Source organism: Manis pentadactyla, chromosome 2, assembly GCF_030020395.1.
Source record: "Manis pentadactyla isolate mManPen7 chromosome 2, mManPen7.hap1, whole genome shotgun sequence".
Lineage (NCBI taxonomy): Eukaryota > Metazoa > Chordata > Mammalia > Pholidota > Manidae > Manis > Manis pentadactyla.
The window spans coordinates 157,829,929-157,857,650 of NC_080020.1; the positions used below are offsets into that span (position 1 = coordinate 157,829,929).

A 27,722-nucleotide genomic window follows, 5' to 3' on the forward strand; every position below is an offset into this window, starting at 1 on the left:
AGGCCACTCTCAAAATTTTACCTTTCATACTTAGCATAGCAAAGGCCAAAATTAATCAAGATTTTTTCTCTTTTATAGAATACTACTATGACCTTTAAATGCTTTAAGTCCAGTCATTCCCCTGTGACTTTTAACCAGTTCTTTTCTTGTACTTTCTTTTTTTAAACTCATAAATTAGATATTGAAAGTACTATTAAATACATAAAGTCAGTGTTTCTTTAGATCAAGCTCCATGTCTTCTTTTTTTCTGCATCTCCTGGTTTTCTTATGTATCTCAGGCCTGCCTTTGTATAAATTTCTTACTGAAGTACATCCTTAAATGTTTGTTTAGAGAGAGCTTGTTGATAGTAAAGTTTTTAAGTGTTCATTTGTCCTGAAAATGTCTTTATTTTACCCTTGTTCATGAAAGATAATTTTACTGGGTATGCAGTTCTTTGTTAACAAATTCTTTTCTCTCAGTGTTTTGTAGATTTTATTCTTCCATCTCTGGATTACTTTTTGTTTTGGAGAAGTCAGCTATAAGCATAATTTTTGTTTTAAGGTTTAATTTCTTATTTATCTCCATACTAGCTGCTAATACTCTCTCTTTTAAAGGCATCTTTCCTATTCTGTTAACCTGATATCACTCAGATATTGATATTACATGTGTATTAGATTTTCTTACTTTGTCTTCCACATTTATTAAACTTTCTTTTACACTATGAGTCTTCTGCTTCATTGAGTATTTTTTTCAGGACTTTCTCTCCACTTCGCTAATTTGCCCCTTGTGTGTCAAATCTTCTGTTTTATTCATTGGTTAAGTTTTGACTCTGAGTAACTGTATCTTTCATTCCTAGAAGTTGTGCTTGATTCTTTTTATGTCTGCTTTTTCATTTTGTTTATTAGTCATTCTTTTAATTCCTTCCTGTATTTCCTCAGAATTTAAACATTTTTTTGTTTTGGGTTTTATGTCTGATAATTCCAAAATCTAAAATCAGATCTGTGGGGGGTCTGAATCTCACCTTTATTTCTGCTTGCTATTTCTCAGGATGATGGTGGCAGTGGTGTGTATGTATGTTTTAATTGTGAGCTCATTTTGTGTGGGAAATTTATTTGTGGAGGAACAGTTTAAACTTTGTCTGGATCAAAAATGCATTGCTTCAGAGAGGATTTATTTCTTTTTGTGTAGCCTACCCAGAACCACTTTTAATTTATTTTAAGCAACTTTATGTTATTTTAGAAGCAACACTTGTATACTGTAGAAAACTAAAAAAAACAGTAGAAAGTACAAACACAGTTACAGTTACAGTGCCAGGAGACTGCCACTATTAGAACCTGCGTATTTGTGCTCCTGGATCTCTTTTTCTGCGTTTCTGTATATGTAAGTTATATATTTATGTGTTTACATTTTTTTTTAAGATTGGGACTACATTATTGCAAATCATTAGGGAAACAACCTTCCTCAGTCTATACCAAAAGCCAAGAAAAATGATGTCTTCCTTGTCTTCCTTTGCAGAGTTCAGGTTTTTTATTTTGTTTTGTTTTAGCTGAGTATTATTTTTTTTACTTTGTTGAGTTCACTCATATATTTTAAAAGATTAAAAAGAATTTTGGAGCATTTTTGAATTCCTTTCTAATGTCTAACACTTATTGTTGCCAGAAAAAAAACCTATGTTAGGTTTTTTTATAAACTTTATTTAATAGTTGCCAATATTCTGACTTTCATTTTCCTCCAGATTATTTGAGTGAATTAGGTTTTACAGTATATCTGTTTTGTTTTTTATTGTTTTTTTATATCATATGTCTAGATAGTTTAAACAAAAGACTAGATTAAGTGGTACAGTGACTTATCTTGACAATCTTTATCAGTTTTGTCCTTATTAGAGAAAGAAGCTGGATTTTTAGTTTCATACTATTTTTAGGGAGGTGGAAATTTCCCTTAAAAATTTCAGTGAAACTTTTTTTGGGGAAAAAGTCGTAACATGGATGGGTTTAGAGGGTATTATGCTCAGTGAAAAAAGCCAGGTGGAGAAAGACAAATACTATACGATTTCATTTATTTGTGGAGTATAAAAACAAAGCAAAACAGAAGCAACAAAATAGCGGTAGACGGTAGACTCAGACACAAAGAAGGGACTAGTGGTTACCAAGGGGGAAAGGTTGGGATGGGGGGGAGGGTGAAGGGAATAAAGGGGCACAATAATTTGCAATCGCAATACAAGTTGGTCCTGGGGTTGGTAGTTCAGCATGGAGAATATAGCCAATGTTTCTGTAACATCTTACTATGTTGATAAATAGTAACCGCACTAGAGAGGGTGAGGATTTAACGATATGGGTAACTGTTGAACCACTGTGTTGTATATCTGAAACCAACATTAGATTGTGAACAATACTTGAATAAAAAAAAGACAAAGGGAGTTCTGCATCAGAATCTTAAATCCATTGTCAATACAACCTACTTCTATATTGTATACTTAACGTTTTCTTTTAACAGCTTTATTGAGATAAAATTCACATACCATAATAATAACCCATTTATCTTGTCCAGTTCAATAGTTAGTAAATTTACAGAGTTGTGCAAGCATCAACACAACCAATTTTAGGAGATTTTTATCACTGCCTAAAGAAACCCTGTATCTACTAGCAGTCTCTCTCCATTTCCCCCAACCCTGCATACACATCTGCCACCATCCTTACCTGCCTCTGCCACCACCACCCCAGCCTGAGGCAGCTGAGCTGTTTTGTTTCTGTAGTTTTCCCTATTCTGGATATTTCATAAAAATGGAATTATACAATGGTCTTTTGTTACTGACTTCTTTCACTTCACATAATGATTTCAAGGTTCATCCATGTCGTAGCATGTGGTAGTATTTAATTCTTTTTTATTAAACTACTACTTTCTTGTTCTTTGTCTTCTCATGCCCAAGTCAACTGTTGAAGTTATCTTTGTATTAGTCATGTTAATCTAATGAACTTACAGCTGTAAAAAAATTTGATTTGAGGAAGAGAGAATTGTGAAATCTATCAATTCAGCAGTTTAATGAAGTGGTTCTCAATAGAAGGTGATTTTATTCCCTGTGAGGCATTTAGTAATGACTGGAGATAGTTTGGGTTGTCACACTAGAGGTACTACTGATTTAATGGATAGAAGCCAGGACTGCACCTGAGCATCCTCTAGTGCACAGGACTATTCTCCACAACTATGAATTACGCAGCCCAAAATGTTAGTAGTGCCAATGTTGAGAAGCCAAAATGTTAATAGTGCCAAGACGATACTATTATTTTTAGCAATTTGACTTGACTATCAACTTCGTTTTAAAAAGATCTAAGTTTTTCATTAATGTTTGCTGATGACCAAGTTATACCCTTTTCATTAATCTAAGTTTGAATACCAGTGGACTAAGTAAGATCTGGAAGGGATCAAATATCTTAACATTTTGTCAATATTGTCTAAGATGTTTAAAACATAAAATATTACCAAGGGTTGAATTTTCCTTTGTACCACTACAGTTTACCATACAATCTCTAGCCTGCCTCATGCTTCATTTTTTTTTTTTTGAGAGGGCATCTCATATTTATTGATCAAATGGTTGTTAACAACAATAAAATTCTGTATAGGGGACTTAATGCTCAATGCACAATCATTAATCCACCCTAAGCCTAATTCTCGTCAGTCTCCAATCTTCTGAAGCATAACGAACAAGTTCTTACATGGTGAACAAATTCTTACATAGTGAATAAGTTCTTACATGGTGAACAGTACAAGGGCAGCCATCACAGAAACCTTCGGTTTTGATCACGCATCATGAATTATAAACAATCAGGTCAAATATGAATATTTGTTTGATTTTTATACTTGATTTATATGTGGATCCCACATTTCTCCCTTTATTATTATTATTATTATTTTTTAATAAAATGCTGATCATGCTTCATATTTTTAGATAAAATGTTTCTAAGGTACTTCTAAAGAAATAGGTTAACCATCTCATATACATAATTAATTGACTTACTAAAATAATGTTTTATTCTCATGTTTATTACCCAGACACACATGGCATGGTTTAATATATGACAGGTTTCAAGTTAACAAAATCTAAAGTATTGCTCTTCTTACCATCTCTTAAATTACCCATCTCTTGGAAAAATCCAGTTTCCTACAAAAGTCTCTCTAAAAGTATAAATAATATTTTTTTATATCTTACACATCTCTCAGCAAAAGCATTTGAGGTAAAATATTTTAATACATTTTGATATTCTGACTCACAAAAGGAAAATGAATTTGGGTAGGTTAAAATTCACAAGGTATGTTTCCAATTTTTTAAATTTAATGTGTTGGTAAGCATCAAGGTTACCTTGCAAAAAGGATTCCCAGGGTGAAAGGAAACTTGACAAAATACTCTTAAGAAGATTGTTAGTGGGGGGAATTATTTACATAATAACAAAGGGTTTTGTTTCATAAAATGTAAATTACCTAAGAACTTTGTAATATGTAAAATTACCCAGGCACTCTGGTTATTTTTTTTTCTGTGAATCACAGAGAGATCATGAATTTGATTATTAGAGACATAGTTTACAAGTAAAAATCTTAGTCCTTTTTTTTGAACTCTGTGGAGAGCTATTGTTTGGAATGACTGCACTGGCTGCAGTTGAAATAAGTACTAAAAGCAGTATGGTAGTGTTTCAGCCACCATTAAAATAATGATCTGAATCATTTCAGGGTCAAAAAGAAAGAATACTTTACAATCAGGAAGTTTAAATTTATTGGAAGGTTTTGTATGATTGATACAACTAATATTAAAAACAAAAACCAAGTCTAGTACCATTAATCTAGTTGTCAGAAAAAGCATTTCTTTAAAGCTTTTTCTTTAACATCTCCTATAACAAGCAGCATTTGCAGTAATAATAAAACTCAGTAGTCAAGGAAATGAGACCCTTTGCTCTACAACAAATGCTTTATGTTTTGTCATATTTTTGACACTTTGGTCAGATGTTCTTTCCCTTAATGCTATGCATTTAATTTTTTTCTATAGTCTGCTAAAATTATGGTAACAGTCTTAAATCTTTTCACTAGTAGTACAAATAAAAGGACAAATACAAATAGTGTGATAGATGTAATTATGTTCAAAATTTTAAAATAGATTAGAAGAGTCTTAAAGGAGCGACTGTCATTCCAGTATATTGTAGAAACTTTTAAAACCCATATTTAGTACTATAGAAGTGAACTTATAGTAATAATATTTTGCTCAGTGTGTGATTCAGCGAAGGGAAATAAGCTCAGACCTTTGCCAGCAATATCATTTGACTTCTTACTGTGAAGGAAGTGTTACAGATAACTTACAGGAAGAAGGAGGAGGTTAGTTTAAATTATCTTTGAATAGTAACTAAATAATGTCTGTGTTTGGCACAAACACGAAATAGCCTTTCTTACAATGGTTTAGTAGCATGAACTTTAACCCACAGAACTTGTAATGCATATTAATAAAGTTTTTAGGTGGTCAACTAAAAATTAGAGTAATATATCATTTTTGATAGAGAAGTTATACAAACCAACTAAAAGTAATAGGAATTAAATTACTTGTATTATGTTTCAAAGCACCTCTATTAGTATTTTCCTATTAACATAATTTCTGCTAGCTCTTTCTTGTCCTTTTTCTTTTTATAAAGTATTGCTATTCTCCAAATCTTTCTCAACTGTCTTCCTACCAGGGTAGAATTTCCACCTATTAAGTGAGTCAGCTTTAGTGGTCCTGGAAACACTCCAATTCTCTGTATTTGAATGCCTGCATACTTTTAAAAAATTGCAACCTTCCTATCTTCACCTCCACCAACACTCTTCATTCTCTTCTTTGTTTTTATCCTTAGCAGTTATCAACAAAAACATTTATTTTCTGTCTACCCCTTTAGTTAATTTACTAATACATATTTTCCATGTGCAAGGGTTTTGTTTGTTCATTACTGTATCTCCAGAGTCAAGAACAATGTCTGTCAGAAAATCAACATGCAATAAATATTTCTTGGATGAATGACTGTTCTGATTTTCTCAAAACTTTATCCTTTTTCCATTGTATTGCTAAAATTTTCTCCATACACTTTTAATATGTTTTTATCACTTTAGTAACCAATTCAAGAAGTATCTTTACTACTTCATGTGCGTGTATTATCCTTAACCCATCAACTACTTAGTTCCATCTACTTAAAATCATTTATCTTGAGCTCATTTATATATTATTTTTCCATTTCTTTAGCACCTTAATAATGAACATCTTTAGAACCAGGTGAAATCTGGGAAGTCTGGGGATGATATAATAGAGCTTTAACAATACCAATCAGTTTTTTTTTTAGCCTCTGATCTCTTATGTCTTGTATATTTTTAAATGTTACCTGTAAGACTGGAATAAAGAAATAGGATTTTTTTTACAAAAATGTAGCTGGAAACCTCTGAAGAACCAATAGAACAAAATACAAGGTTTAGAATAAGTAGGGTTTCTAAAATTTGTATAGTTTTTACCTGTCTTACCTAATATCAGTTGTTCAGAGATAACTTAAAATTAATACTTGAAAGTAAGTTAAAAGGTAGACCTTCCCCCCCACAAGTCTTCATCATAGTAACTTGCTACTTTTATATCACTTCCTACTCTTCCCAACAAAAGTCATACACATAATAAGTCATAGAGCTGATTTAAGCCTAGGCATTCTGGTTCTGCTGTACCAGAGTACTCTTTACTAATTCATTCAATTTCATTACACTAGAGTACATTGTTAGATACAGAGAGGTAAGTTTGAATTTAGCAATTTACAACAGCAATTTGCATCATTCAAATATAATCGAACTTCATAGTGTAAAGGTCAGCTGTATTAACACATGATGTCATTGATGGTGCCCTATGGTGAAAGGATATATGAAATTGCTTTCATCTTTGTGGGAAGACTGAGCTAGCATGAGAGCATGGGGTAACATAGTAGGCAGGAAGTGGGGAGCCAGCTGAGGAAGAGGGTGGAGGAAAGAGAGTGGACCTTACTGAAGATTCCTAACTACTTTGGACAGTTTCCTCATAAAAGTGTAACAACATAGAAAAATACATAGTAAATCAGTTACAAAATTGCCTTGGAAATGTAAGCTGATGTTTTCTAGTTGACTCATCAATTTTGACTGTTAACCCCCAAAATAAGTGGTGTAAATAAGAATCTTTTATCTTGGAAGTTGAGATAAAGCTTTTCTTCTGGTAATTCTGGATCTGTTAAAAGTTAAAGCCTCTATGAGAATGTATTTGACTGTTCTTTGTTCTGGCTGAGACTATCTCCACTAAATGGGATATAGACAAAGCACTGATTACTTTTTATACATATCTCTTCTTTATGATTTCTTTTAAATATCTACAGTGATAGTCCTGATAATTCTGCTTCAAGGCAAGGAAGCTAAAAATTAGAATGAATTAGAAATATATTCCTTTAAGTCCATTTAGCTGCTTCAGACTTAGCTATAGCACATTCCCTCTTGAGATAAATTGCTTTTAACTGGAAAATTCATTTATTAAATAGCAAATTCACTATAAATCTTTAGAGTAAGTGATTTTAGCAGTTTTTAATACTCTTAATATTCTTAATTGTACTTACCTAAATGATGCACATACTGAGTATACTTTTCTTTAAAATGTATGTATATTTTTGGTGGTAGTTTTTTTATTTTTATTTTTTATTTTTTTTATTTTTTAAGATAATTATTTTTTATTGAAGGGTAGTTGACACACAGTATTACATTAGTTTCAGGTGTACAACACAGTGATTCAACATTTATATACATGATAATTCTAGGTACCAGCTATCACCATACCAAGTTGTTACAATATTTTGACTATATTCCTTATGCTATACATTACATCCCGGTTACTTATTTATTTTACAATTGAAAGTGTGTATGGTTTTTTTTTGTTGTTTTTTTTTTGTGAGGGCATCTCTCATATTTATTGATCAAATGGTTGTTAACAACAATAAAATTCTGTATAGGGGAGTCAATGCTCAATGCACAATCATTAATCCACCCCAAGCCTAATTTTCGTCAGTCTCCAATCTTCTGAAGCATAACAAACAAGTTCTTACATGGAGAACAAATTCTTACATAGTGAATAAGTTATATGGTGAACATTACAAGGGTAGTCATCACAGAAGCTTTCGGTTTTGCTCATGCATTATGAACTATAAACAGTTCAAATATGAATACTCATTTGATTTTTATACTTGATTTATATGTGGATACCACATTTCTCTCTTTATTATTATTATTTTTTAATAAAATGCTGAAGTGGTAGGTAGATACAAGATAAAGGTAGAAAACATAGTTTAGTGTTGTAAGAGAGCAAATGTAGATGATCAGGTGTGTGCCTGGAGACTATGTGTTAATCCAAGCTAGACCAGGGCAATAAAACATCCACGTATGCAGAAGATTTCTCTCAGAACGGGTGGGGGGGAGGTTCTAAGCCTCACCTCTGTTGATCCCCATTTTCTCACCTGATGGCCCCCCTGCGACTGTGCCTGTCTTAGGTTGTTCCTATCTTGAGGAATCTTACCCGTCTCTGGCTAACCAGTCATCTTCCAGGGCCATACAGGGAAATGTAAAGTTGGTGAGTGAGAGAGAAGCCTTATTGTTTGAAAAGGTTAGCTTTTTACTTCTTTGCATATTAATGCCCTGTGGCTTCTATGCCCAGCATTTGTCTTGAGGTATCTTTACCACTTGGAAGAATTATGATACTCGGTAAATTTGATATGAGGCACGAATTCTATTTAAGGGTTGTAATTAGGAAGGAAGAAGAAAAGCTATAGAAGTAGCAGGCGGAAGAAAACATGGGAAGATTGATTATTTCTTTGACATATCTTCTTGTAGAGTAACTTCAGCATGTATAGGTTTTAAACTACTAATTAAATTGCGCACGCACATTAACATAATAGGTGTACAGTTACGTAACCACAGCATACCTGTAATTACCAGCCATCTCCAGTGAAACCAAGAAAACCAGTTAGGCACCTTAGGCATTTGTGAAAACTTATCTATGATATGGTGGATATTGTCCAACTGAACTTGAACAGTCTGAGAGAAATCAGACAAATTAAAACAACCCATTCCTGGGGAATGTTCACATCCCATATGTTCTTTTAACAGTAAATAGTCTGTAGTTGTAAGATTTTGGAGCGCTACAATTTGCACTTCTCCTAATTCTTGGTTGAGTTCCAACAGTATAGATCCAGTCAAATTTGTTGTTTTACTATATGCACAGGCCAGCTTAGATATCTCCTTCTTCATTCCCATGGCAAGTCCAGGAACTGGTGGGATGAGTGCATCTACAGCTGTAACAGTGCGTGGATCTCTGTTGGGGTTTTTTGATGATCATCTTCTGTCATGAGTCTTCCCGAGAGTGCTGATGCTGGAAGTTCTTTTTCATATCGTATCTTAGTTCATTTTCGGGGTAGCCCAAGTAGGCTTTGATCCTCTGTATAAACACAAACAGACCCTTTGCCTACACTTTTATATGCCCTTTATATCATTGTGTAGAACTCATTGGAGGTCACCACTCAGGAAATGCTTTTTTTTTTTTTTATCATTAATCTACACTTACATGACGAACATTTTGTTTACTAGGCTCTCCCCTATGCCAGGTCCCCTCTATATACCCCTTTACAGTCACTGTCTATCAGCGTAGCAGAGTGTTGTAGAATCACTACTTGTCTTCTCTGTCTTGTACAGCCCTCCCCTTTCTCCCACCCCCCCCATGCATGCTAATCTTAATACCCCCCTTTCCCCCCCCCCTTATCCCTCCCTACCCACCCATCCTCCCCAGTCCCTTTCCCTTTGGTACCTGTTAGTCCATTCTTGAGTTCTGTGATTCTGCTGCTGTTTTGTTCCTTCAGTTTTTCCTTTGTTCTTATATTCCACAGATGAGTGAAATCATTTGGTATTTCTCTTTCTCCGCTTGGCTTGTTTCACTGAGCATAATACCCTCCAGCTCCATCCATGTTGCTGCAAATGGTTGGATTTGCCCTTTTCTTATGGCTGAGTAGTATTCCATTGTGTATATGTACCACATCTTCTTTATCCATTCATCTATTGATGGACATTTAGGTTGCTTCCAATTCTTGGCTATTGTAAATAGTGCTGCAATAAACATAGAGGTGCATTGGTCTTTCTCATACTTGATTGCCGCATTCTTAGGGTAAATTCCTAGGAGTGCAATTCCTGGGTCAAATGGCATGTCTGTTTTGAGCATTTTGATGTACCTCCATACTGCTTTCCACACTGGTTGAACTAACTTACATTCCCACCAGCAGTGTAGGAGGGTTCCCCTTTCTCCACAGCCTCGCCAACATTTGTTGTTGTTTGTCTTTTGGATGGCAGCCATCCTTACTGGTGTGAGGTGATACCTCATTGTAGTTTTAATTTGCATTTCTCTGATAATTAGCGATGTGGAGCATCTTTTCATGTGTCTGTTGGCCGTCTGTATTTCTTTTTTGGAGAACTGTCTGTTCAGTTCCTCTGCCCATTTTTTAATTGGGTTATTTGTTTTTTGTTTGTTGAGGCGTGTGAGCTCTTTATATATTCTGGACGTCAAACCTTTATCGGATGTGTCATTTTCAAATATATTCTCCCATACTGTACGGTTCCTTTTTGTTCTATTGATGGTGTCTTTTGCTGTACAGAAGCTTTTCAGCTTAATATAGTCCCACTTATTCATTTTTGCTGTTGTTTTCCTTGCCCGGGGAGATATGTTCAAGAAGAGGTCACTCATGTTTATGTCTAAGAGGTTTTTGCCTATGTTTTCTTCCAAGAGTTTAATGGTTTCATGACTTACATTCAGGTCTTTGATCCATTTTGAGTTTACTTTTGTATATGGGGTTAGACAATGGTCCAGTTTCATTCTCCTACATGTAGCTGTCCAGTTTTGCCAGCACCATCTGTTGAAGAGACTGTCATTTCGCCATTGTATGTCCATGGCTCCTTTATCAAATATTAATTGACCATATATGTCTGGGTTAATGTCTGGATTCTCTAGTCTGTTCCATTGGTCTGTGGCTGTGTTCGGTGGTAGTTTTTTTAAAGAGCTGTTATATATAATGCTGGAGAAAATTTTTGAAACTTCTAATACTTATCTATGAATAATGATAGATGAAAGATTAATTCTAATTAGCCACTGGTGTCTTGCCACACACTGGCTATAGGAAAATGCTTTAGTGGATCTAGAATTACACATCTTTAAAAAAACAACACAAATTAAGTCTTCATGGTTATTATGCTTCCTCATCTTAGTGTTAAGAATGATTTAGAAGAATTGAATACTTTCAAAAACTCATGCCTCAGTAACTAGTTATGTCTGATGATGTATTAGAAGCTAGATTGTAAAGACCGTTACAGTTATTTCTATAATCTTGCAAAGAATCAGTATCATCTGTAGCCTAATTCATCCCAGATCCTTTGTAGCAAATCACTGTAATGGTTGTAATGACAGACACCATGTGTTCCTTTATTTCCTCAAAGGAAAGGTAGCATAAACAGAAGGTACATACTTGATGTAATTTGAAAGTATTCAGTTCTTTCTGAATCATCCTGTACCATCAAATTGTGTGCATATTCTTGTCTAAAAATTTGACAGAAGTCAAAAAAAATAAAACATCTATTGTAGATAGAGAGAAAAAAATGATTCACTGAGGAAGAGCTCATTTGCATGAAATGATCATAAGATAGAGTTTCAAATAAAGTAGCTTTCTTAATTTTATCTATTTATTTATTTATTTACTTATTTTAGCTTTCTTAATTTTAGTATCAGTTGACATTTTTAGTTCCCTCAGAGAGAAGTAACAAAAAAAAAGAGAGTACACATGATTGAACTTTTATTGAAGAATGTTATTTAATTATTTAACACCTAAAACTTAGATTTCCAAATTATAAATATTAGACCACTTCTACCTGGACACTTTTATTTTGTGGGCAATTGATATATAATTACTGTAGTCTATCTGATATTATAATTTTAGTTATTTAGTTCATTAACTTAAAGGTACAAAAGACTTAAGACCTTGGATATCTTTTTTCACGTTTATTTTTTTTAAGCTTTTAAATTGTAGTTTAGCATACCTGCAGAGAACTGCAAAAAAGTTAAGTCATGGCTTACTGAGTCATTACCTAATCAGTATTACCCATATAACAACCTTTGGGTATCTTTTTTTTACAGGAGACTTTGCAGCAGTTGATCATGATGTCATTGCCAAATGTCTTAGTCATTGGCAAAAATCCCTTTTCTGGTAAGTATTAAAATTAGTATAATGTGATAATAGTCTTCTCTTTATGCAATACTGTAATGCTTACCAAGATCTTGCTTATTTACATTAACACACTAGGTCTTTTATGACTTTCTAGGGAAAGTTGGAGGTGATAATCTGTTTTATAGAGAGAAAATAAACCTACAATATTTGTAAGTTGTATATGGGATCAGATACACATTGTGCATTAAGTCCAGAGTTTTTTTTTTACTACCAAATTGATGCTTTTTTGTGATGATTTTTAGTATCTCATTATAAACAAAAATAGACGATAATGTAGTTACAACCTTAGAAAAGTGATTTTGAAGTAATTTCTAGGTTGCTATGTGTATATATACTATCTACCATTGCCACATTTCTCTGAATCTAAAGTTTTACTGCCTGATAGGTTGTAATTTATATTAAACTACTTCTGCATGGAAAGCTAAGAAGCAGTTTCTTGGATCATTTAATTTACTTTTTTGAAACTTTTCTGCCCTTTACCAGATTTTAAATGTGACAGGTTCAGAGTTTTCATTTTGAACAGTTGGGGAAATTAGCAGCAACCACAGAGTTTCAACAAAGGACTTACTCTTCCTACAAGCTACGTGTAACCCAAATCAAGTATATTTTCCCCAAACCCCACCCCCACCCTCAGTCAAACAAACAAAAATAAAACCAAAAGAAATTTTAGAAAATGAAAAAAAAATTTATTTGGGGAAGGGTGAGTAGTATGGTTCAGTGTGGCTAAGAAGGTAGGTTGTTTCATTTAAAAAGATTTTGACTTTATCTTGATCTTTTATAGAGAATGTTGTTTAATTATTGGCCTGTGGTAAAATTTTGGGCCAAAGAAGTGACTTATTTTTGTCAGCTGAATGTTCTAAGAAAATCTGATATGAATGCTGTTGGACAGTGAATGAACTCTCGTTCTATTACAGATCATTGACTTTTTCCAGCATTATTTATTTTACCAGTGTCATTGTAACACTGCATTTGAGGTTTTGATCCTCATGATTCTACTCAGTGGAAAGCCATGTAAATTTTATAGATAGATAAATCTGTATATAAGATGTCTTTTAGAAAGAAAACACTAATAGGCCTAAAAGAAGCCAGACCTGTTAGGAACCATTTTGGCTTTGTGACATGTCCCTATATAAGCAGCTCTTCATTTGGTATGCTCGTGTGGTATAATTTATGGAAAAGTAGTGGATTTATAGTGACCATACTTTTTTGCACAGAGCCTGGCATTCTATTTTATCTATACTGCAGCCCTTTAAAAAACTGAGATCCTTGCCCATGTCTTCTGCTATTACTTCATTGTGCACATTCAGAGCTGCTTTTTAAAATTCTTCACTATACTTTCAGACCTAATCCTTTGGTCAAATTATGACTCTTACTTCTAGAAGTGGTTCTGCCAATACTGAGAAAGAGTGTTGAAGTAAAGTAAAATGTTGTACTTAGTAATTATTTTTATTTCAGAACAAGGCACAGAAGAAGTTAAAAAGTTGCTTTTACTTTTACTGGGTTGTGCAGTTCAGGCAAGTTAAAATATTTCTTCATATTTTCATTTAAATAACTTCCTTATATGTTTTTTCAGGCTCTGGTTTCTAAAAGACTTACAGATAGGCCATTGGTTTTCAGTCTGTTAGAAAGTTTTAAATAGCTGTATAATCTCCCAAGGAGAATTTGGAGAAAAATACTTGTTTTGTTATCTAATTTCAAACTTTATATTATCAGATAGTCATAGCATTTAAAATCTTTGTTTTTTTTTTTATTCTGAGGCTTCTAATGGCCCCAAGTTTTTCAAATTTCCGTAGAAGTACCCTTAAAAACCTCCCCAAAAACATAATCCTTATGACTTAAACAGATGTATTTGTATTATAGAAAGGAAGCAGAATTAATGATTAAAAAGAGTCAGAATTATGAAAACTAATTTAGGAGTCTGAGTTGTAATTATATTGCTCTTTTTGGTCAATGATTATAATAATAGAAACTGTGATTTATTGAATGCCTATTTTGTGTCAGATATAATACCTTACATAGGTTTTCTCATATTTTTCAGATAAGGAGACTGATATTTAGATAGGGTGATATTTAAGTTATCAAAATTAAGTCACTTGTGAGAGTCAAGAAGGGTTCTCTCAGCAGTTACAGTGGAACTGCACGTGCATGTGTCATTGGGGCTGTCCCCGACAAACCAAGGGGCCGCGTTAGATTTAAGTTATATTGCTGGCAGGCCGAAGAGTTGAGACTCACTTCTGGTCTGACTTCAAAACCTATTATACTATGTTGATTTTCCTTTAATTTGCCATTATTTGGATGAGTGATTACAATGTTACTTTAAACTATCTTAGTTCTTTGTGGAATAAAGTTATTTGTAAACAAATAAATGATGTGGCCACTAATGATTTTTTATTACATATGCCAGAAGTTATATATTTAAGAGTATTGACTTTTAGAGCTGACTGCAGAACCACGTATTTTTATGTTATTAAAGCTTCATGATATGTAATGTATAGGTGTTTACTTCATAATTGATTAAATATGAAGTTGAATATAGTATTTATATTCATTGCTCTTCTAATTTGGCCACCAACTCTTTAGTTATAAACATAGCCGTTAATTATTTACATCCTTTCTGTACTCTATGTGCTTTAAAAATACTCTGTTGATGAATGTTATGTAAATTTAGGCAACACAGTGACGGCATAAATTTGGTTGTTATTTCTGGTTACTATGTGGTTGTTATTGCTGGTTGGTAAAATTAACAGTGAATAAAGCAGAACCAAGGACTTTTTTATGAACACTTTAGGGAAAGCTTAAATATTAAGGAAACCAATGTTATTACCATCTCTAAGAGTAACAAAGAAAGATTATGATATCTTAACTGCTTCCCCCTTCCCTACCATTTTCTATAACTCACATAATAGTGTCCCAGATGCTGGAAAATGAAAAGGATGGCATGAAAATAACATTCTTTTTCTAATAAGCTAAAGCTTTAGGTAGGTTAACCTATGTAAACCAGAAGTCTCTTCTAGTTTCTTCTAGACTTAAGAAAATATTCCTTCTGTGTACCAATATATTGTGTACCAATATATCGGTGATTTCCTAAAGAAATTTACAAATAAGTTTTGACATTTGAATGACTATTGATACATATGTTTTAAAACAACTTCCTTCATTTTACTTTACTATTGAATTAAAGCACCTCTATGTAATGGGCAAATTTTTCTTAAAACTACTTAATAGCCATTCTAGAAATCATCAATTATAATGTCAGATATATACATTCCTTTTTATTAATGCACAGAACTACATGTGCATAAACTTACTCTTGTAAGGAGCCCACTCTCTAAAATAGTTTACATTAGTGTCAGCATGTAATTAAAACAAGAAGATTTTCTAGTGATGTTAAAGTATTCTTAAATTTTTCTATTAATTTGTTAGCTGGTTATGATTACCTGTACTTTAGACTCACTTAGCTGGGAAGGGCTTGTTAGGTAGTTGTTATTTCAAATGGTCATTGGAGAAAGGAAGAAGAATATTTGGGTATATTAAGGTTTAAGAGAAGGCACAGAGTAGGAAAATTGTATAAAAGTAATTATAGAAATATGCATCGATGTGACATAAATAAAGTAACCTAGAAAATAAAGGCAATTTTAAGATGTTTCGAGAGAGCAGGGCAGTGTGAAGGTAGGTTTTAAGGTTGACGGAAGGAGTTCATTAGGTTTATAATTTTTTTCCTAAAGTTGAGAATAATTTAAAGAGCCACTAAATGAAATGTATCAGCCACATGAAAGTGTGACTCTTGGGAAGTATGAGTGGAGTCAGTGAAGAGTAATTTGTAGCACTATGTTTGGAAGATGTCTAGGACCCAAAGTAGCAAACACATTTGAAAATAAAGAAAGAATAAATACCAGGAAGTTCATTTTTCATAGTAAGGATAGATTTTACCAGTTGTAAAAAACAAAGCAAAGACTCAAGGAGACCATCATTCTAATCTTAACCTGTGTCAGCATCATTCAGAGTTTTTATAGAAATGAGGAGGTGGCAGGGTTGTCAGACCTTCATCTTTGATGTGAAATGATGTAAACCAGTCATAGTATATATCTTATGTATTTGCAGTCATGGCAGAATTTTTTTTTTCACTTGAAAGCCCTTGAGACGCATCTGTTGTGCCAAAATGTCAGATCTACCAAGAAGGAAGGAAGGAAGGAAGGAAGGAAGGATTCAATTTTGAAAAATTACTGTATTTTTTCATTCTGTATTTTTTAAATGTTAATGACTTGGTTTTTTTTTTTTTTTCCAAATGTACGCTACGTACCAGATGCTGTAGTTAAGAACAGGGACAGGGATTTTTTTTTTTTTAATACAAATCTCAGGAAATTTAAATTTTAGAGACAGACCAAACAATAAACAGTACACGGTAATAATTACCATAATGCAAGATATATTGGTACACAGAAGGAATATTTTCTTAAGCCTGCTTGTAGTGTAAGGGAATGCCTCTCTCAGGAGGTGGTATTTGATGTGAAAGCAAAGATATTGAGATAAACAACTTGTGAGGGACCATCAAGTATGGTTGGAATGAAACATGCATTGGGGAGAATGGCAAGAGATTAGACTAGAGGGGTGACAGGGATTGGGTCACAAAGGACTGGATTTGCCATATTAAAATAGAGTTTGTATTTCATCCTACAGATATTTGGGAGCTACTAATGCTATGGACATTAAATGTGTAACAACAAAATCTATTGCTAGCCTTCAGCTCAACTATATGAACAACTAAAATAAATATTTGTTGATACTGAAAAACAAAATGTATTTTAGGACCAGAAACTATTTAGAAAACCAATTAGTTGACAAGTATTGTTTGAACACTTTCTAGGACATAATCTCTATTATGGAAAATCAGTTCATCTAGTAGTTGAATAGGTTAAAGTTCTAATATTTAGTATAATGTATAAATGGCATAAATGTTTTTTCACATTAAGATCTGCTGTATCTATTATATTTGGGATTTGTAAGTAGAAATAGTAAGTTTAAAGTTTGCTGATTTGATACTATAGTCCAAGAATTCAGTGGGCTCTGGGTTTTTCTTTTGAAGAAAAAATGATGGAATTCTTAAGGGGAAGCAGCATTCAAAAACAGTAACACTAGCCACTATCCAAATATCTTACCTCACAGAATAAATTATAATTAAGACTTTTATATATAAATACATATATATGTAAGCCATAGGAATAACTTTGAATATGAAGAAAACTGTTCAAGACCAGTGCTTGGGTATTTTCATTATTGGTGGGCTAAACCAGTCAGTTCCCTCCAGAACCTTTTTCAGTGGGTAACACAAGTCTCCTGAACCACTTCTGAGCATCAGCTAGAATTTTCAGAGATGTATGGCCCTGCATCCCCACTATGAGGTAGTTGAGAGATTCCCACACAAATTCATCCCACACAAAAGGAAAAATTTTGCAGTGTATGTTGTTTGGAGATTTCTCTTCTGAGACCAAGTCTCGGAATTCACCCCTTTTCAGCAGAACTTAGGTTTTATATCCGCAAAGAACCTCTGGCTATTCAAAAATATTTATTTTGGACTTTGGCCAGGTTCCATTAGTGCTTGAAAATAACTGAGTGTCAAATGTGCTTGAAATTAAAATTTTGACCTTAACGTGTGCCCTCACAAGCAATTCTAACATTAGTATTTGATTCCAAAAACCAGTTTCGAACGTGGTCAGCTTGAGGGCTACAGTCTTTTGTTTTCCTATCAGTTTTCTGTAAAGCATCTTAAAAATTAGCATTTTGAAATATTAATTATTGTATTACATTTTGGGGAGATAAAACAATCTATAACTTTTAGCTGAAGCATTTCTTTTTCCGAGAATATGTGAAAATAACAAATGTAGCTTAACTTAAAGAGGTAATTTATTTGCTGATATTTTTAAAATTTTTTTAGTCATGGAAAAATTTACATAACATAAAATTACCATTTTAACCAATATTTACAGTTCACTAGCACTAAGTACATTCACAGTGTCATGCAACCATCATCACTATCCATCAACAGAACTTTCTCTTCTTCCAAAACTGAAATTCTATACCTACTGAATGGTAACTCCCCATCCCTTTTGCTCCCAACCTTTAACAGCCACCATTCCACTTTCTGTCTCTATGAATTTGACTGCTCTAGGACCTCACCTAAGTGGAATCCTATACTATCTGTCCTCTCGTAAATGGACCCTTAGTATAATCTCTTTAAGATTCACTCAATTTGTGAAATGTGTCATAATTTCCTTTTCAAGAGTAAATAGTATTCCATTGTGCATATATACCACATTTTGTTTCTCCATTCATCCATTGATGGACACTTGGGTTGCTTCTGTTTTTTGGCTACTGTGAATAACACTGCTATGAACATGGGTTGCACAAATAGCACAAGCTCCTGCTTTCTATTCTTTTGCTATGTATTCAGAAGGGGAACTGCTGTATGATATGGTAGTTCTGTTTGTAATTTTTTTAGCAACTGCTACTGTTTTCCATAGTATCTGTACCACTTCACATTCCCACCAATACACAAGGGTTCCAATTTCTCCACATCCTCTCCAACATTTATTATTTTCTGCTTTTTTTTTTGTAATGGTCATCTTTTAAGCAGAGAATTTTAGTTTCCCTATATTTCTTTTATTGTGGCTTATTTTTGGTGTTACTTAGGTAGAACTATGATCTGTTTAGTGATTGGTGTTTTTATTATTGAAAGCACTATAATGTGTTCCTTGCTTTATTATTTTCAGTATCTTGTTTTGGGTATTCCTTCCTCTATTTTAGTATAATTTTTCCACATAAGCCTGTCTTCTTCCTTTAAGAAGTGAAAGCACTAAGAGTACCAAGTGAATATGAGGAATCTGAGGAATAATGTATTAAGAACTTAAACTTTCTGCTGGAAGAAAGTCAGTTTTAGGGTTAATGCAATTCTCCTTCCCGCACCTTGCCACCCAAATAGCTTTTCTGTTTTTTTCCTGTTATTCCAGTGTCCATATCATATTCTTGGAATATCATGGTATTTTGCAGGCTTAGGAATCCGTTACTGTAATAGAGTTAGAAGTAACTTTAGTGCTCATAACCCTTGAAGAGCTTTATATACAGACAAAATAGAGCTTACTTTTAAGTGGAAAAAATTTGCTGATGATTATTCAGTCTTCACCAGAGTCTTTATAGCTGAAAGTGCAACTACTTTTATGTCTTTTTTTAACATCAGACTTTTTTATGCTCTTGAGCTAGGCTTGTTTGTACAATAGCCACTGAACATGTAGCTATTTAAATTAAAATTAACTACAGTCAAATAAAATTAAAATTCAATTTCTCAGAAATGTAGCACTAGCTACATTTTAAAACTCAGTAGCCACATGTAGCTAGTAATTACAGTATGTGACAAGACCGGTATAAAACATGTGGTCTGATGATTTAACTTCAAAGTTTGAATCTTCTCTCATTCTCTTTTCCATCTTTTAATAGTCTTTCTTTTTTCTATCCTTCAAGATCCTATAAACTTCATTCTGTATTCTTTAAGAAAACCTATTTATAAAGCATTTTCAGAATTTTTAAAACATTTACAGTTTGAATAAAGATGAAGTTTAGTAGAAATTCTGGGTATTTTAAGGGTAAAGGAAGAATTACTGATTTGTTACTGATTTGTGTTGGTACTGTTAGAGGTTGAGCTCCTAAAGATAGTTTAAGTAAAGAAACAATGGCTATGGGGCTTAGAAAAGGGAAGTTATATGTGTTTAGTTTAAACTGAAGTCAAAGATATGACAGTTGAATTGGAGGACCCTTCAATGATTCAGTCTTAACTGTGCCATTTTATATGCTCATTGGCTCAGAAACTATGCATAGGTCAACATTTTTGGAAGCAGTAAATTTAAAAATTGGGGTTATCATACCTAAAAAGTTAGTTTTTATGTATGCTACAAACATACTATCAGAAAGTCATTCTTAATTATTTTCATTAGGCTTGTCAAATATTATTTACTGGACAAAAATATTCTTGTTTTAAAAATCCATGATTTTCATCCCATTTCCCCCAAACTTCTGACTTTCTAGTCACAGCTGGGAAATGTACATTCCTAGTAACTTAATTTTAAATATTATTATATCATCCTAATAATTGTGTTTTTACAACATAGATATGGAACTTTTTGCACTGATGGGAGGGAATGTGTTTGATTAAGCTGAATTGTATGGCAATAGAAACAGAATGTTATGATTCGATGTAATGTGTAGAATATAAATCAGAACCTTGCTAAATTTCTTGATCAGAGAGCCAGTTTTTCTTTTTTGAATATATTGCCTTCACTAGTAGTTCAGAAATTGTCTCAGGAGATGCAGCTAAGCTAGACAAGGCAATGCTGTCTATTTTGTATGCACTTCTCTTTTGGTAACTGCAAGAATACAGTTATACTAGCAGTTGGATTGCAGTGGAAGAGATGTGGACAGAAGGCAGAGATTAAGATGCATGTTTAATCTTTATTCAATACTGACTGCAAAGAAAGGGATTACATTTGCATTGTAATATTTTTTATTTATTTAAAGCTTTCTAAAAGTTACACAATAAAGAATGCTGCCTTTTCTGCTTGATATATGTTTACTTATATATATGCATTCTTAAATTTTGCCCCTGGTAGCTTTATGTAATGGTAGAAACAAATTAAACATTTGTCGTATTACCTTATAAATGTTGAACTGGGCCTCAGAAGTAGGTCTTTTATTAAGATTGATAGGATGGAGATGTGAGAATGAATTGTAAACTTGAAATAAAAATTGCTTGAATTTTTTTTCCAAGAAGAAAGGATGTGTTGTTTGATGATAGCCAAAGACTGAGCATTTGGGCTGTATTTCGAATTCTGCCACTGACTCACTGTGTTTTTTGGCAGTAACCCACCCTCCCTGAGACAAGTTCTTGATTCTTTACTTCTGTTTGTAAAGTTAGCATAATAATAATACTGCATTGACCTCAGATAGGTTGTGTAATGGTTTCCCACTTTAGAACTTGCCAGCATAAAAATAGTATGGATTTTCAGTGACTTGCTTTTTAAATAAATATTTCTGAACTCTTATCTTTTTATTAGGTAAGTATATTAGAGACCATTTAAATACAAAGTAAAACAAACCCTCATTGTACTGTTCAAAACATAGCCAGGCTTTTTGACCTGATGAGTTTTAGTTAAAGCATATCAAGGTCTTTACCTGTTAAGTGTGAATGATGGTTTTATTCATTTCTTTTAGTGTCAGAAAAAAGAAGAATTTATTGGAAGAATTCAAAGCTTAAATTTTGACACAAAAGCAGCAGTTGCTGCACATATTCAAGAGGTAATATAACCTGCATACAATTTTATGTACTCTTTATGAAGCCTGTGGTATATTTGAATATGTCCCAAAATACTCAAAAGAATAAGCATGAACACATGAAGGTCAAATACTGATGAACTCTGCTTTTAGGCATATTGTTTTCTTCTTGTCAGAAATAGTTTCTTAAATGAATTATCTTATATATGGCACAGTGCTTAACTACAGATGTACTGTGGTAGGGACATAGGCACAAAGTGTTAATTTGATGAAGTATATGTCTTTGTTAGCACAGAGTGAGTAGTGTAGTAAATGGAAGCAGTAGAAAGTGGATCACTTCCTGTAATTCAAAACTAAAGTGAGGTAAGGTAAAATAACAACCTTAGTATTATGTTCTTCCAGTGATTTTCTTTTGAATGAATATTCAGCATAATTTTTGTTGAAAATATTACTTGAATAATAAATTCCTTAGTGATTTGTAGTATCCATATAAAACTTAAATCTAGGACATACTGTGCAATGTCAAATAATTAAAGTTAAGATAATTTCTTTGTTAAGATTGATTTTAAAAGCTGCCATTTCTGCCTCTATCCAGTGATATGCTTTTAATCTTGCATGCTTAACAAGACTTTAGAACTAGAGCATATGAGATTTTCCATGTTAAGTAGAAAAAGAACTGAAAAGGGAGAGGAGCAAATTTTTAAATGGTGGAAATAAATGGTGGTGTTTAAAAATATTATCTAAATGACTTTGTGTTCCATCTACCATCTTTTCTCATAGTTAACATTCACAGAGCCCAGCTTTCTTGTCTGTAATATTGTTGTCACCAGTAAGCACATTAGTACTCTGTAAATACAGTTTTGTTGGTATTGGTTTATGTATGTGTGTATATATGTTTGTTTATGCTAGCTTTGTGGTTTGTATTTTATTTTGAATAAATGCTAAGTATTGCAAGTTATGAAATTTGCCACCATTCTTGAAAGTGTTATTCTTTCTGTTTATTATAAAAGTTAAAGGAAAATATTAGAATCATGGTCAGAAATGGAAAGTAAGGAATAAGTATTTTACTTATATAGCTTTTCCATTCTTAAAAATCTTTTTCATATTTTAATATATAAGTATGAATTTTATTATATAAATATGAATACATAAATATGAATATTATATATCTCAACAAATATTGTACTAAAATGAAACCAGTTTTTAAGTATTAGCCATTTTTTAATTGTTTAATTGGTTTGCTTTCCTAAAGGTAATCAATAATCAGGAGAATGTGTTTGATCTTCGGTGGGTGGAAGAGACTGATATGTCTCAAGAGGAACTAGAACCACTCTTGAAAAATATGGCATTGCATCTAAAAAGACTTATAGATGAAAGAGATGAACATTCAGAGGTTTGTGGATTTCTTTCAGTGTATTATAAAAGTTTGCTTTCCAAAATAGGAAAAAAGTAGCTTCAGAGAGTTTTTAGAATTTATACTCTGTTGCTTAGGGGCAGGATTAAAGTACTGTATATCTTTTTTTGTGCAACACAGGAACTAGAAAGGATGTATAAAATCCCCAAATTGCTAGTAAGCAGATTGCAATTAGGTTTTCTTTTCTCCTTCCTTTTAAATTGTTATTCTGATTTTCGTCCTGTATGTTTTTGCAGTCATCTCCATAGCTCTGGCAGAAGTACAAAAATGTGAAACTGAAGATATTGTTGATATAAGTGGAAAAATCATTGCCTTGAAGCTTAAGAATCAACTTAAAGTTATCTTAGTTTTATTGCCACATTTTGAGTTTAGAAAAATAAGTGTTAATGAAAGGAGAATAATAGGTGTTCTGAATAAAATGTCCCACAAAAGCTTTCAAATTTCTGTAGTCAGTATAATGAAGTGTGATTTTTAAAAAAAGAATTATTATACCCTCCTTTAAGAGAGTACTTTGCTTTTATTTTTCTTAGATGTATTTATTTATTTATTTTGGTATCATTAATCTACAATTACATGAGTAACATTATGTTTACTAGACTCCCCCCATCACCAAGTCCCCCCGACAAACCCCATTACAGTCACTGTCCATCAGCGTGGTAAGATGCTGTAGAATCACTACTTGTCTTCTCTGTGCTGCACAGCCCTCCCTGTGCCCCCCTTCCACATTATACATGCTGATTATACATGCTAATCGTAATGCCCCCTTTCTTTTTTCTCCCCCCTGATCTCTCCCTTCCCACCCATCCTCCCCAGTCTCTTTCCCTTTGGTAACTGTTAGTCCATTCTTGGGTTCTGTGATTCTGTTGCAGTTTTGTTCCTTCAGTTTTTTCTTTGTTCTTATACTCCACATAAGAGTGAAATCATTTGGTACTTGTCTTTCTCCGCCTGGCTTATTTCACTGAGCATAATACCCTCTAGCTCCATCCGTATTGTTGCAAATGGTAGGATTTGTTTTCTTCTTATGGCTGAATAATATTCCATTGTGTATATGTACCACATCTTCTTTATCCATTCATCTACTGATGGACACTTAGGTTGCTTCCATTTCTTGGCTATTGTAAATAGTGCTGCAATAAACATAGGGGTGCATCTGTCTTTTTCAAACTAGGCTGCTGCATTCTTAGGGTAAATTCCTAGGAGTGGAATTCCTGGGACAAATGGTATTTCTATTTTGAGCATTTTGAGGAACCTCCATACTGCTTTCCACAATGGTTGAACTGGTTTACATTTCCAGAGAGTACTTTGCTTTTTAAGGAGAACAAAATTACACAGATTTTTTTGCCTGCACACTCTGAAAGCAACTTATAATTTTTAGAGGAGTCTAGACTTTGTTGCAAATGATGCTGAGTAATGTTTTCTTAATAGCTGACCAGAGTACTCTGCCTTTCAGGAGAATGTGTTGCTTTGATCAGATGTTCCGTTTACATGGGAGAGGCAGTTTTGGGCTTATTTATAGAAAATTTGATCACTCGTGGGACTAATGAAAGAGTACATCAAAGAAATTCCTAAAGATTTTTATTTTATGAACCAAAACTCTGTGTTGCTATACTGTGTTGCTATATTCATTTCTGATAAGAATTTTCAGTTTTATTTGGATATTAAAAGAGAAAAAGTACAGGAAATAAGTAAATATTTTAGAGCAACAACTAAATTTAAAAAAAAATCTAAGACATTGAGATTGAAGAAAGAAAACAGTGAACTAAAAAGTATCCTGAGTATATGTCAAACTTATTCTGAGGTACTTAGGTCATTTCATTTTCAATCTGAATTTTGAATCATATTTACTATGTATATATATATATATATATATATATATATATATATATACTGAATATACTGTATAGTCTTTTAATATTAGTGCATTTTACTGCTTTATCAATTCTCTAGAACATTCTTTGTTCTAGAGCATTTTGATAAGGTGTCCTCCAACTTCTGAGGAATTATTTCCAAAAATCTATACTTTAGTTTCATGTAACTGGTGCATATGTATAAATTGACCTCACATGAAATGATTAATATGGGGTGAAGGAAGAAATTTTGGAGAAATGTGAACAAAATACTTGTCATTACATGATCTGTGTCAAAATATAAAAGCACAGAGTGATGAAAAATCTTTTAAAATCTATTATCTTGACTGATTAAGAAACATTTTAAATGAATTTGTTTTTCTAACAAGAAAAAAGAAGTCACATTCTCATATCACGTATCTGGAAAGCTAGTTTAAACCCAGTTTTCTGGGGTAAAATTTTTTCAATTTGGGTTGCTAGTGGACTAATTAGAAAAGATAATTTAAGATAATTGTGAAAAATATTAAACAAATGTAAATATAATTCTCTGTCTTTTTTTTGGATTGAATCAAGCTGTTTAGATTTTCCCTTTAACTTTTTTTGACTTTTTTCTCCAAAACATTTCATTAATAAAAATTTTATGTAAAAAGTAACATAGAAAAAAGTTATATATGTCACACTGATAACACCAGCAAAGATGGAATTAGGAAAGAAAGAGTAACTACCACATTTATATCATTTTTGGGAACACTGCAAAGTACAAAAAGCATTATGCTAATTTTTAAGTACAAAGAAGGCTTATAAAATAGACTTAAAACTTATAAATAAAAATCTGCATATCAAAGATTTTCAAGGCCTTTCTGTGTGCATAGCACCATGTAGAAAGAAAAGTGGAACTCCCAAGTGTTTCAGATAGGGTGTTACAGATTTGGCCCATTTCAGCTTGTAGGACCACCTCCTCTTTCTCAAGGGGAAAGCCTCAGTCAAGTTGAAGAGAGTCATAGGGTTCACCAGAGAGACCTTATGCTCCTTGTCTGTGCCATCCTTATCCTCTAGCACCACACTGAAGGAGCAGAGTGGAATTTGCAGTAACAGCTTGAGCTGCAGCACTAGTGCTGGAGGCATAATCTTTGCTCCCATCCTGCTGGACATGCCTACCAGCTCCAGCACTGTGAGGTATCAAAGATCCAGGCCGTGCTGTCCTTGTTGTAGCATTCCCAGCTGCAGCCAGAAGAGGTTTCCAGCTATGGGTATGGACACTGTGAGGACCCTCCTTTTCTGATAAAACTTATCCAGGAGTCACAAAACTGCTATTCTAGGACACCCACATTGACATTCATGGATGTACATGGGGGCTCTGTGCCAGACCAAGCCAGGTTGGACTGACAGACTTGGTCAGGGATACCCTGTAGTTCATAGCCAATAATGCAGAAGGTCTGTAGCAGTAGGACCCACAGGTGGGTCTGTAATTATGGCTGTTGCTGGAGCACTTTATGTAACCGTTCTCTGGAGAGTTGAGTTTCTGCTAGTGTGTCTTCCTTGCAAATGCCCTTCTTCTTGGCCCTGTTCTGAACTGTGTACTGGATCTTGTTGTCTCCTTGAAAATTCAAGTCTGGGAGGATGCCTTTTAGAATAACATCAGTTAAAATGTTGTCTGATGTGTTTCTTCCCTCAGGAGTCTCCCTGGACACATGGACTGTCAGTTTATTTGGTTGCATTAGTGGGCATTTGATTCTAGTAAGTTCCATATGAACACAAGAGACTGGCCGACAGCTCCTCCCTATCCATACACATGACTGCTTCCACTTAAATATATTTAAACAAATAAATATTGAAGGTCTACTCCATACCCTATACAAACCTATAATGTGTACCCTGGTGAGCAGTAGTAGCCTCACACTGGGAGTTAAAATAGGCACCATCTATGCACTTAAGAACCCTACATTTGCGGGCATGGCATGAGTGAGACGTCACTTTTCAGTCAGTATTGGCAACTGCAAGCTGCCCACTGGGGATGCTCTCTCTGTTTAGAACAGAGAGCCCTTTTTTTCCTGTTCTAATTGATCTTTAGTCTTAATTGTCTCTTCAGTCTAGAAAGTATAGTTTGGTCACCCTGTTTTTAATTACTCTTCACTTTCTTATTCTTACTGCTGTAGAACAAGTATCTTTTTAATCATCTCCTTTTATTAAGAACCAAATAGGAGAGCTTAATAAATTTAAGATCTCTTTATTATTGCTGTTTATTTTTTTGCCAAGCTTTGTGTTACAAGTTTATCCAATACTATCTTATCAATTCTATGCAATAACCCCATTTTATAGACGAGGATATTCAAACTCAGAGAAGTTAAATAACTTGCCGAGTTTAATTCCAATTCTTGTGTTCCTAACCATTATAATACCTTTGCCTAAATCCACCTTTACCTAAAACATATCTTTGATTATTTTCCTTAATGATAAGTGCTGTAAGTAGAATTATCAGGTCACCTGAATTTTGTTCTCAGCCTTGATATATCTTTTTGTGTTCATTCTAATATATTAGTAAGCCCCTGCTTTTTGCAAGGTCTTGTACTGAGAGTGTGTTGGAGCAACAAACTAACTTTCAAAAAGAAGCATAGATTGTTATAATCAAATAGGGAAGTTATTTTAATAAAATAATTAACTGTAATAAAATTTTAAAAGTGATAATTACCAAATGAGATATCTATCTAAATACTATAGGAATTTAAAGAAAGAAGATGTTATTTGCAACTGCTAGTAGAATGTCTAGGGTCAGAAGGACGAGAGGCGACTTATGAAATTAAAGTTATGCTTTAATACCATTTTCTCTCAGATTTTTTTGAAATGTTTGGAAGCTTTGA

At 33.3% G+C, this 27,722-nt stretch overlaps 1 protein-coding gene and 1 pseudogene across 1 annotated transcript in view; one reads left to right on the forward strand and one right to left on the reverse strand.

Moving 5' to 3' along the window:
- The window catches only part of LOC118922368 (girdin-like), a 107,271-nt gene that overhangs the window by 27,521 nt on the left and 52,028 nt on the right, over nucleotides 1-27,722 (forward strand). Inside the window, 4 exon segments of the mRNA XM_057497006.1 lie at nucleotides 12,198-12,267; nucleotides 13,744-13,802; nucleotides 21,544-21,627; nucleotides 22,856-22,996. Coding sequence (XP_057352989.1) covers nucleotides 12,198-12,267; nucleotides 13,744-13,802; nucleotides 21,544-21,627; nucleotides 22,856-22,996 — 354 coding nt within the window.
- Nucleotides 25,676-26,819, reverse strand: LOC118909524 (sushi repeat-containing protein SRPX-like; annotated as a pseudogene).